The sequence below is a fragment of the Fukomys damarensis genome, unplaced genomic scaffold (assembly GCF_012274545.1).
Source record: "Fukomys damarensis isolate Sample0158 unplaced genomic scaffold, DMR_v1.0_HiC HiC_scaffold_11, whole genome shotgun sequence".
In the NCBI taxonomy this organism is placed as follows: Eukaryota; Metazoa; Chordata; class Mammalia; order Rodentia; family Bathyergidae; genus Fukomys; species Fukomys damarensis.
In genome coordinates, this window is record NW_022900923.1 from 10153503 (window position 1) to 10166704 (window position 13202).

General features: G+C 35.4%; 1 protein-coding gene across 5 annotated transcripts in view; it reads right to left on the bottom strand.

Annotated features, from left to right (window-relative positions):
• Positions 1-13202, bottom strand: part of Akt3 (AKT serine/threonine kinase 3) — a 265681-nt gene that overhangs the window by 40275 nt on the left and 212204 nt on the right. For all 5 annotated transcript variants that reach the window (XM_010642597.3, XM_010642598.3, XM_010642602.2 and 2 more), the window contains one exon: positions 10094-10222. In XM_010642597.3, the coding sequence (XP_010640899.1) occupies positions 10094-10222 (129 nt within the window). The remainder of the gene's footprint in view (positions 1-10093; positions 10223-13202) is intronic.

Below are 13202 nucleotides of genomic sequence, written 5' to 3' on the forward strand. Positions count from 1 at the left end.
AAACAATTATTTGAATAATCTTAAAGCTTGCTTTATTTGATCCTCTCAAGCTTTGGGAAAAACAGATTAAGAAAACCACAGACATGAATTGAATCAATTAAAAAAAAGACATATATAACATGATATAATAGAAAAACTGAAAAGAATTGTAATGTTTCAAACTCTTTTGGTTTGGATTAGTCAAGTACTTTGTGGAAGGCTATGTCACTGTTACTTAAAATTTATTAGCAATTTCACAAAATTGCAGGTGATATTTTTGACATATTATGGTTACCTATAAATACTATAAAAGACACTTTGATAGCAAAAGATTTAAAAATGAAGAATCAAATTTGAAGGAAAATCTGTGTTACTTAATGATCTACTCATAGAATACTATGAAAAGATTTTAATTCAATAGTTTCAATGTTTGTCTCGTGGACAGAAAAGTGTAGGAATTGCACCACTAAACCACAGCAAGTCCAGTTATTGTTTTTCCAGTATTCTTTTGTTAATCACAAATTAAAGAAAATATTTTCTGGAAGACAGTAAATTCTAGTTTTCATCATTGGTCAAAAATATTTCAATTTTCGATTTGTTTACAGAGAACAAATAAAACCAGAGATAACATAAAGAAGCATAAAGAATTCTATATACATTCTTATGTTAAAGGAAATATTGTAACAGTGACTTTGGACGATCTAGGGATCTAGCCCATGGCCAATTAGTAGAATGTACTATTTGTTGGCCATTATCTAATCAATACAGTTTTTTAACCTAATAGCAAAGAAAAAAAAGTCTAATCTTTATCTGCATTCCTATAACACCAACAAAACATTGTCACACACAAAAAGGAGCCAAATGTGGTTTTTAACCTCTTTTTCCATAAAACCATAAAAAGCATAAAAGCTGGATTAACTGCCTCCCGAACCCACATTTCACCAGCCGGGTTCTCATCCCCAGCTGGCAAAACTGGCAATCCTTTATTTTTGTTTAAATACCTGGTTTGCAGCCAGAAGGGAAAGTGAGTACATAAAAAGAGGGGTTTTGGTTTTTTTTTTTTTTTCATTTTTGAAGAGAAATGACTGAAATATAAAACTATTGTTAAAAACTCTGCTTGATAAAATATATTGTATTTAGCTTTGTAAAATGAATACTGATTCTCAAATGGTTGTGCTTCTGAACATACGTGCTGTAATTGATATAATGATGTACAATGCTATAATTAGAACTGTTTGCGGTATCGCTTTGTAGTGAACAGCACTGATGTACCGTATTGTCTCACTGCCGTGTAACTGTAAGCACTGCTGAGGATAAAATATCCCAACTCTCTACTTAAAGGATTTTGCTATCAGTTAAAAAAGAGTGATTTTTTGTTGTTGTTGTTCAATTCCTGCCTCCAAACAAGGTGAAATATAAGAAATTTTAAAAAACCAAGTGATTACAATATTCTGCTTGTGGATATATAATATGCCACATGTTCCCACTGTTCATATTTCCATTCTTTCTCCTCAAATCTAAATGATTTCAAAACACAATACTGTGAAATACTTTAGAAATCCAAAGTCAAATGATTTCAAATCCAACAGACTTTTCAATACTACTTTTGGAAGATAATTCTTCCTTACTCAAATCACTTCTTTTTCTAAAATTATAGTAACACATAAAATACACTTTTAACGTAAGAGCTGTGACTCAGACTTTTTCCCTAGCAGAAAAGCTGGTTTATTTTATGATCACTGTGAAGGCGAGACAAGGGCATGATAAATGGTGATATAAAGCAGAAGCACAGCAATGAAAACATTTTAACGCCACTGACACATAACTTATTATATAATTTGTATATAAATACGGGTCAAACGCATTCCTAGAGAAATCCTAAGTAAAAGACTTATCTCGATGAGTCAGGCTGTCTCTTTCCCAGAAAATCAGTACTACTGACTTTTAAATGACATCTGCAGTGAGACATGAATGCAGACATTTGGTATTTCCTCCTTTCCCTATTGTCTTTTACAACCTTGGATGCACCTCTACTTTATACCTACATTTAACACAAATGCCCAAACAGCTAAAGGACAAGACAATCTGGACCCCTGGAAGAAACAGAAATGTTGAAAGTGGTGAGGGGTCACATCAAACCAAAACCCAAACAGAGCACAAAGGTCTAGGGAAAAAAAGGGCTTAGTCTCAATTTTCCAACCAGAAGTCAGAAATCAACTTACTTTCAGATATAACAAAACCTAAGATTCAAAGAGGCCACAGTAAATATTACTTATATTAAATATTCTGGTAACATGTGATGAAGATACTTCCATTTATAAATCAATTTGGTGAGAGAAACATGAACAGGCTTTTAAATAGTGATTAATTTCAAAGAATGGTATTAAATAAAAAAACGTATTTTAAAATATCATCAATTAATGTTCCCAATATAAAAACTTATCTGGCTAACAAGCCTTAAAAAACAAAACAAAAAGCCACCCATTCATCCCAGTATTCTGTTACTAATTAGGGTTAACTGGGAGGTGGAAGGGACACCTCTTCCAGCTTGCTGGTCAGGCCACACAATGCTCCCAAGACAAGCAATTATAAGGAGGCTCTGAATACCTGGAGTGGGTTACTGCTCAATCAATAATCCTGACAGAACAGATGGGGGAAAATTAAACATTGAAACAAACTGTCTGCACACCTATGTTGTGAAAGTAAACTGTGAACTCGGATGAACCAATTTACTACGAATTCAAAAATTTCTTTCTGGTAACCTTACATTTCAGGTAAGTACTAAGTGATGTACATGGAACATTAGCACTTATGGAAACTCTACATACACTCTCAACATCATTAAAAAGTAATGACAAATATCCTAATTCAGACTTTAAAACAGATCGCAGTTTGAAGAGACACAGGTATTTCAATTCATAAGAATTCTAATTTAATGGTCTCTTCATAAACATGTACTTCATAACTATTTCTCAACTGCCACTTGGTTCTAATAATTCTTAAGAGAGAGTTGGCTGTTTACTATGAACTGCACTATCCTCAGCCTTTTGGCCTCCTCCTCCTAGAATGCGTAAAGCAAACTCAGGCTAGACAGCAAAATCCTTGAACCAGGGCAAAGCTGAACGGACACAATCATGGTGACTGAGTCCCACTCACACGGCTCTTCCCACAGATCTCTCTACTTTATTCCGAAGCAACAGACACCATGGAAGTAAAAGAAACTGGGTCACTGCAATCCCAGCAAAAATAGCTATTAATGAGTACTACGTGCAACTACCCAAGTTTGGGTAGTTTTTAATATGTTTTCATGCTTCCGAGAATTTAAAATTAAACTTGTGTTTTACCTAGAATCATATCAAATATATCAAAGCCAAATATCATATAACACGGAAAAGAAGTTTAGGTGAAAAACAGCTACTATAAAAACTAATAGGACTCTAAATAAAACCCACTATTTATAAATACTGAGAGGCATGAATTCCGTTTTAGTTCACATTTCGAACAATACCTAACTATGGGACAAAATGAGATGGACTGCTAATATTACCCAAAATAGTAAAGAGCAGCACCACAGTAAACAAATAATCCGAACATGTCCAATGGGTAACAAGCCACTTCACATGGCAGTTCTTAAATATGAATTCCAGCCATAAAGCAGAAAACTGCTATCTGAACTGATCATTGTGCTCCTAGAGGAAATTAAGGAAATCTAATTTTCACTTTGATATAGGGGATGAGTCCTTTTCAGAAACACCAGGCAGGTGAAGGTTTTCAAAGGTACCTCTGGAGAACAGGTATTATGTGAATTACTTATAACTGAATACAATGGTAAGGTTGTACACAAGTTTTAGAAAGGCTAAAACAACTCTTTTCACAAAACGCTCTTAGAAGTTCTAAGACGAATGTCACCACGTGCAGGAATATGGAGAGCTCTGTCCAAAGGCTAATCAAATGTAACTGTACATGCTACGAATTTTCCCTGCAGAGTAAACATCCAAACACACCTCACTTTGGCCTCAGTCATTTCTCTTAACATTTCCAAGTGATAACACTGAAAGAGTCCACAAAATGACATCTTTTACACTTACTCTTTGGACTTGAAGTACGTAAGTACAATTCTGCTTAATAAATTTCAGTCAAGTTAGGGTCTAACTATTCTCTCCAACTATTTTACTCCATATTAATCCTCACTATTGCTTTTACTAACTTTTTTAGGAAGTTAATATATAGCTTTGACTTCAAATTTATATAGAATTAAATTTACATTTATATTAGGATTTATCACCATAAAATCTCTGTATCAAAAATAGCTATTAAAATATTGTGACGTATTTCAGATATTTTTTTTTCAATGAGTATTAAACACAGGTTTCTAAATAAAAATGAATAAAAATCATAAGGTGAATGCTTTGTAAAAGTAAGATTCTGAAAACTAAGAAGAATGCATCAAAAACCTCATTTTCAGCCACTGGTGGTGGGAATCACTTTGCACTTAGATGTAATTATGTATTTTTTCCCTCAATAGTTACCATAGCTAGATGTTCTACATTTCCCAACAATCAAGTCATTCTTTCCAATTTTCATGAGTTCTAACTTGATTATCAAATAATTTTTATTTTTACACTATTACAGAAGTGCATTTCTCTAGGTTTCCAAAACCACCTTATTCAACCTTCCCCATCTGTCACCATCTGCTTCTTTTTAGCATGTACTTTTTGTGTGATCACATAAGCATGTGAAAAATAACTAACATTCAGATGATTATCTGGTGGTACATTTGAGGACTGGGCATAATAAAAGTGAACTGCCAAAACGTACTTAACACTTTTAATTTTGTTGGGTCTTGCATGTAAGCTACATTTGATTTTCAAACTGTTTTACAGTTGGAAAGTTGATCAGGTACTGCTAACTCAAGAGCAAAGCTGAGACTCTAAATAATTAGCACTGCATAAAATGGTTTGGATTCACAGGAGCCAAACCAAATAATAAAATTTAACAGTAAGAGTTTATACATGATTTCTGATTTCTTTTATAATTTCTAGGCGTATAGATTACAAAAATAAAATCCCCTCATGATAGCTGATGTTCCATAATGTATTACAGGGCCAGTTTTATTTTCTTCTAATGTAAAAAAGAGTACAAACATTCTCATTTTACACTATCTTTTAAACGGAATTTTACAGATGCAGCACAGTAAACACATAGGTTATATGCCTGCTAGAATAGGACCTCTGTAACCTCTGTAAAAAAGCAGTGAGAAAAGCCCCAGTCTTCCTTAACAATAAGACCTGTACGACTGTGGAAGATGAAAGCTGGACTGTCAGCCCCACTCTTCATCAGGAGAGGGTAAGAAAGAATACTTTAAAACTCCTTTCAACAAATGACATGTTAATACTATGACATTTTTTTTTCTTTGTGGTCTCTGCCACAAGAAGCAAGTTGAGTTCATTTAAAACAAGTTTATTTACAAACCTGCTGTAAGAAATACCAAGAAATATCTGTTGTACTAAATACCACATTTAATAAGATGGCTTTGAACTGATTTCTAACACTCTACACCATTTTTAAAATATCCTCCATCTATCTTTAAACAGAAAATTATTCCTATTAAATTAAAAACAAAAGGTACAAGAACACCACTGTTGGATGAAGCAGAGGTTGCAACAAGACCTCTACAAATCATGTGAACAATTCTTCTGTGAGAGCAGGAGAAAATATTGACAGTGAGTCATCTGCAAGAAAAGTAGCTGTCAAGAAAGTATTCCAAATCAGATAGAGAACTATTACTTACCTTGCTATCAAGAAAGACTGACATTAATGAGTAGTATGTACTAGAAATTGCAAGGTTCAAAGAAGTGAGAACCCCGCACTCAGCTTCGGCCCCTGTCAGTCGCTCCCTGACACTGACCCTGTGCACACGGCATCATCCCCTGCACGCAGTTCAGGAGGGAATGTCCCTGATCCCCAGGATCCAAACCAAACCCTCTGCATTCCAGCCACCCTCCCATGCATCCTCCCTCTTTTCCTGCTTCCCAGGTAGGACTGCCAGGCCTTCCTCGCAAGCATACTTTTCCTTTCCCTCCCACTGCACTGTGTGTGGCTTCAGTAAAACAGCTCTTTTCTTGCACAGGAACTACCTGCCACATCTCACCACCTTATTAAATAGCAAGCTACTTGTATTCCTAACACTTAACATAAACCCTGACACCTAATAAATACCTGATAAATAATGAATGAATGTGTGTTCTTCAGTGAAACAGTCCACAGTGGAAATAAGAATAAGGGAATTGAATTCTTAGTTTTGCAAGTAAGAGTAAACACTTCCCAAGGCACCCAAAGTTAACAAAAATGCAGTATATGATGTAGATATTTATTAGAATTTATATAAGAAGTCTGTTGTTTCCAAGTCTCTCCTCCATAGACAGTATCTTCAATGATCAATCTCTTCATGGTGTTAAGATTTTAATTATGAACTGATGTTTCAAACATAGGTGGGCATACAAGCTGTTTTCTTAAAGACAAAACCTTTGTAATATTAAAAACAGGTATACAGGCATGTTTTCTTACTTGTTTTCAAAAAGAAATTGATAGTGTTCTTCAGAAACAGTCCACAGTGGAAATAAGAATAAGGGAATTGAATTCTTAGTTTTGCAAGTAAGAGTAAACACTTCCCAAGGCACCCAAAGTTAACAAAAATGCAGTATATGATGTAGATATTTATTAGAATTTATATAAGAAGTCTGTTGTTTCCAAGTCTCTCCTCCATAGACAGTATCTTCAATGATCAATCTCTTCATGGTGTTAAGATTTTAATTATGAACTGATGTTTCAAACATAGGTGGGCATACAAGCTGTTTTCTTAAAGACAAAACCTTTGTAATATTAAAAACAGGTATACAGGCATGTTTTCTTACTTGTTTTCAAAAAGAAATTGATAATTTCATGTGAACTATAAACTTCCTATTTAGAAATAATTAGACTCTTCTTGCATTAAATTCTTGGTTTTGTTCATCAGTTGATGATATGTGCATAGAAAACAGTATCTTTGTTTTCTTAGGAGATCATCTGCTTCTGAAATGAGACATATTTATCTTCTTCAGAAATAATTTCCCTTAATTGTGACACAACTAATTGTGGTATTCTAAATGTGGTATATCATCATTCATAGCAAATGTATAGCAAGTGTAATTGAACTCCAGCAAAACAAAGAATTTGTTTTACAGGACATTCACAAAAATAACCCAATTCTAGAAAATATGATCTTGTATTTAAATAAACAAAGAAGAGTGTTTCTAAAATTTTACCTAATTCAACCACAAAAAGATATTTTTAAACTCTAGACTTTGCAGCAGAGAAAGTGTTACTTTTGAAAAGAAAAAAAAATCAGAAAGTTACTATATTTTAAATATTAGCACTTATTTACAAAAACTCGAAATTTTTGAAATGTAAATATAATTCCTAGGCTTCAATGAAAAAACTGTTACAGTAAACCAGCATGAGTAACTAGATACACAGGGCTTGCCAGTACCATTGTGAATTCATTCTACTTCCTAATTTCTTTTGATTATCTTCTGTTGGGTGTTTAACAAAGCATGCATATTAAAAATTCCATTTATTTACATCTGTAAGTGGCTCTGAAGCTGTGACTTTCTTGGGCTAATGTGCACATAGCTAGCAAAGAACAAGTAGGCCAGGTGCAGAAGTGCACGCCTGTACAATCCCAGCATTTGAGAAGCTGAGGCAGGAGGATCGTGAATTTGAGGTCACCCAGAGCTTCGGTCAAGGCCAAACTGGACTGCACAGCAAAAACCCATTTCAAACAACAACAAATCACCACCAAAACCCAAAACAAAGCAAAAAGTAAAAGTATGCTTTCCGGTGAGACAACCAACAGACAGACCAGACTTCGCCTTTCCCAACTCTACAGGCTAAAAAATGACACCTTCTGTTCTCTCACCTTTCAAATGCTAAGTATCATAGAAGGTTCTTCTCATGGAATGAAACAGCAGTTGTAATGTCTGTACACAGTATGGGCACACAGTGGAGGCTCAATAAATAGAAATCCTTGCCCAGTACAGACAAGCAGGTCCTTATTTGGCTCTACTCACACTGGTCTTGGAATCTAAGGGAAAACTGACCTCTTCTTTCCTTAGGGCTTTTGTATTAGCCTCTCTTGCAAAGCTCTTCCCATATCTTTGCAATGGCTGCCTTCTGATCACTCAGATCTCTGAGCAAACATCCCATTCCCTAACCATCTCTATGTGTGGAAAATTTTACTTTACAAGCTGCAACAGTATTTCCCACCTTACATGCCCTTCTACACTGGGCAGTAAGTTCTCTGTCCCTTCCCTTATATTTGTGCAGGCCTCTGACTGCTCAAGGAGTAAGCCTATGACATACACTATGCTGTACAATTTCTGAAAAAGTCCATATAAAGAAATGTATACATGAATGTTCATAGCAGTGTCATGCATATTAGTAAAACAAAATACAAATAAGAAAATCCATCAACTGTTGAATGAATAAATACAACGAGGTATCTAGCCACACAATAGAATATTATATGGCTAAAAAAGGGGATGGAGTAGCAAGAGCATGCTACATACAACATGGATGAATCCTGAAAACAAGTTTCTAAAGAAACAAGCCAGAAGATGCCATAATATACAATTTCACTTCGATGAAATGGTGAGAATAGGTAAATTATACAGACAGAAGGTAGATTAATGGTTGCCTTTCGAAGAAGCTGGGGAGCTAATGAGTACAAGGGTTTCTTGTTGGGGAGATGAAAATATTCTGCAATTAGATAGTGGCAATGGTTGTACAACACTCAGTAAAAATAAACCCACCTTAGAATTCTGAATTCTATGGCATATGAATTATACTCTAATTATAAGAAATTTACTATAAAAATACTTTAGAAATGTTAAACCTCTGACGGGTTACTTGGTGAAAAAGAAGGATTACGGCAGGTTCTAACTTGTTCTTAGAACATTCACTGTTAAGAGCTCAGAGCCAGGACACCCTGCAGCTGTCACTGTAAAAAAGCATGGGGAGGCTGCATGTAAATACTGCTGTCCACAGCCCTAAGATGCCAGGGGACAGTAGCCAGCAGCAGCTATGGGGCGTATGGGAGGAGACTCTTCCAGACAATTCCAGCCTCAAGCCACAGAGTCACCTCCTCAATGTAAAAGCTTTCTGCCTCCTCAATCTTTTTTGCGGGGGATACTGGGGATAAAACTCAGGTCCTTGCACTCGTGAGGCAGGCAGGGGCACTGCCCCCTCAATCTTTCTGCCTAAAGCCACGTACACAAGTGGAACAGAAATAAACCTGCTCTGCCATCTCCATTTGCATTCCTGCTGCAGAAAATCCACAATAAAATCAAGTGGCATTTTTTCCACTCAGTATGAGGAAGTTTGTTACACAGCAACAGTGACTGGAGCACATCAAACAGCTGTCACTCCATGTCCTTCTTGTTAACTGCTCTTTTTCCACTTGTGGGAAAAACTTACAGCATCACATCTCTTCCACTATAAATAAGTTTTCTGACAGTACAGTAAAATGCCCAATGTATAGTAGATACACAATAAATTAAGGAATAATTTGTTGAATAAGTTAAGGAACTACTGTTGAACCTTTAGCACAAAGAACATTGGTCTGGAGCTCCCATCGATGTGAACTCTAACGTGTAGGTATAGCAATCTCCCAACAAAATAATTTCCAATGCTTAAATATGAAATCTTATAATATTACAAATTCAATAATCACTATAATCTTTGTTTATAAGCCCAAGACAATTTACTGAATTTTGCTGATATCACTCAATTATTACATTTCAATAAATGAAGTAATGGGCATAAAAAATAAAATGCATTGTCACCACATAAAATTGATATAATCTACTTGTGCTTATAAAGTTCATAAATGTAATTTATATATAATGTTGGCCCTAAAATAAGCCCATTAAACAAGTCAAAGCCAATTAAATTTGATGTAGGTTGAAATCTACATAAAAGTAGTAGTAAGTATCCAATATTAAAAAAAGCTTAAATGGCTGCCCCTGTTAAACACAGCAGGGATGTTCTTTTTCACAGGAATGGAACCAAAGCCTACCTCTGGTGCCAGATACTCTGGTGTGCCACAGAACGTCTTCATGGTGGCTGCATCTGTGATCCCTTCTTTGCAAAGTCCAAAATCTGTAATTTTTATGTGGCCATCTTTGTCCAGCATCAAATTCTCCAACTGCATTTTAAGAAAAATGATAAAATTTGTTCTACAGTCTTAAAAATAAGAAAATGATGTTTTGAAATGTTTTGAATATTGAGTAAGGTATTTTGGAAAGAGCAGTTATAATTAAGAGAACTTTCAGCATTTGCAAACCCTGTATCTTCATGTGTAAAAGGAAATTTGCTTCACAAAATCTTTCATGATGATGAAATTACCAATTTTTAAACAGTGGGAAGGATGGGATAGCTTTAAGAACCATGAGCATGTTTTGAGAACAAAAACCGAATCAGCTTTTCAAAGCAAACATTAATCTTTTTTTTCCAAATAAAATGTGATTTTAAAAAATCCCAAAGAGATAAGAATATATACAGATGGTTTTTACCAGTTTCTTTTGGGAATTTATTGCTGTGACAATATATTCACTTACAGAATTTGGCAGTGGCTATAAATCAAACCTAAATCTTATTTTATATGATAAGATGATAGTCTCTTTGTCATAGAAATATAAGCTCTTTTAAACATAAAAAGAAAATCAAAGTCAAACATTCAAAAGTTAATAAAATACAGAGCACAAATGTTAGAAAGCCGGAATATCTTTGAGCCCATTAACTCAAAAACACCAAAGAGAATCTTAGAGATCTAACCAAGTGGCAAGACCATCTGTGTCAAGTGAAAATTATTAAAGGCAAAGAAGGCAAGACTCTGTGCAAGGACAACACAGTTAAAAATACCAATATAACTGACCACTTCCCTACCAATGTGAGCTCAAGCTATGATTACCCTTACAGAAAGATAAGTGAGTTGGGATCATATAATCTTATACAGAAAAACTACAAACATGTGAAAAATATATTAGCAGGACAGATAATAATTAACTTGTATTTAAGGTGTGGGTACTTATTCTATTCCTTAATTTTTTCCATTTATTCGTTCTACTTAATGTGATGACATTTCAAAGTACTTACCTGAACCCTAACATCAACACCAAATTTAAAACAGTATTCCACACAAGAATACGAACATGCAAACCGCGACGACACCACACACTGCCGTATTGTCACGTATTTTATAAAGCGGGCTGTCAACACAGGTAAGTATGCCTCGCTCACCAGAGACCAGAGCAGACAAGTCTTTCTTTAAAGTAGCACACAACGAGCCGTCGACTGAAATGAAAACTCAACACGTTTAAGGTGCAGTGCACTTCAGAAAGGTAAGGCTTTCCATAGCATGGAACACACCTTAAATATACTACTGAACCTTTTCAAAAACAGAAAGTTTTTTTTTAATAATCCAAATAGAGATATCTTGCATCTTCCCTACCAACTAAAACCTAGAAGCCAAGGCTAATTTACTCAAACAATAGTAAGTCTTAAACACCACCAAATCCAATCAGAAACACCAAGAAAGTCCCTCTTCTTTCTTCCTACTATCTTTTTTATCTGCCTTGGTCTTTTTCTTTCTCATGCCTCTGATTTCCCTCTTTTCTTCTCTTTCAAATACCACTCCTTCATCCTCCTTTCCCTGAGAGAGAGAAGTATACATTGGAGCTTTCTCTTGGTTTGCTGACTAAAAATGTACATGGCCCATTCTTAAGCTTTTAAAGTATGCTTATTGTTCTACAATATAAAACGTTGCATTTTTAAATGCCACAATAAAAACGTAAAAATATTAGTCTTTTAAATCATAATACATAAAAATTCTCAAAAAATTTCAAAGAATGTGTAATAATACTACATTGGACAGGATGTGGATTCCATTTCCACTCACACCTAGTACACTGTCCACCATGCAAAAATCTCCCCACTTCTTTATATGTAAGGGAAAGTGTTTCATGGGAACATCACAGCATGCACAACTTCAGATTCTGACAAAGCTAATTTGAACAGGTGGATACAGAAGAGTCAAAATGTATAAACACTGGTGGGGTGCGGGTACACACCTGTTATTTCACCTACTGCAGAGGCCGAGGCAGGAGAACTGCTAACTCAAGCCCAGTCCGAGTAACTTAGCAAGACCCTGTCTAAAATAAAATTAAAGAGGACTGGAGCTGTAGCTCAATGGAAGAGTTTGTGCTGAGCATTGCCTAGCAGAACTGAGTTCACCCCAAGGCCAGGGAAAAGACTATAAACATGGTTTTAAATATTAAGCAATATATACATATCCTAAAATCCTGACTTCCATATGACTTCTTACCCTCATATCTAAGCTCCAAGCCTCATGTCAAAGGTTGAAGGATGAGGAAGAAGACAGATGTGAAAAGCAAAGACAGGGTGGATGAGTACAGTGAAGGTGGCCAACTCTTTCCAGATGGCCTAGAACTGAGGGGCCTAGACTTCAAAGAGCTGAAGCTGTCACCCTACTTGTTCTATAAATCAACTTTTTAAAAAAACCAAAGGTCCTGGGCTCAATCCCAGTACCGCCAAACACACACACACACACACACACACACACACACACACACACACACACATACACACATACACACCCAAACAAAGATACAGGAGAAAATAAAGTAAGTAAGCCCAAAACACAATGGAGCAAAGCAGCATTACTGCATGGGAGGCAGCAGAGAGGAAATGGATGAGACTCTGGGTCCCCGTTCCAGGGCTTACATTAATGACATCTGAACTTCACCCCAGCCTTTCTCTCTCTGTGACCTTGGATATACTATTAAATTCTATGTGCCTCGATTTCATCCGCAAAACAGGGTAAATAACACTAACAATCCAACAGCAAGGTTTTAAGAATTCAGTGAGATATTAAAAGGAGAACTTAAAGCATAGCAATTTCATAATTTCCAAGTCAGTTACTTTACAAGTGTTTATCTTATCCCATCAATTATTTCCTTTTTCTTACTATCTTAAAATGTCATTCTGGTAGATGACAAAATAACATAAAAAATATGAATAGCGATGCATCACCTTTAAAAAATCCCCCCCTCCAAAATCACCAACTTAAACTTGAAAAAGGATTTATCAAGAAGGTAGTAAAATGT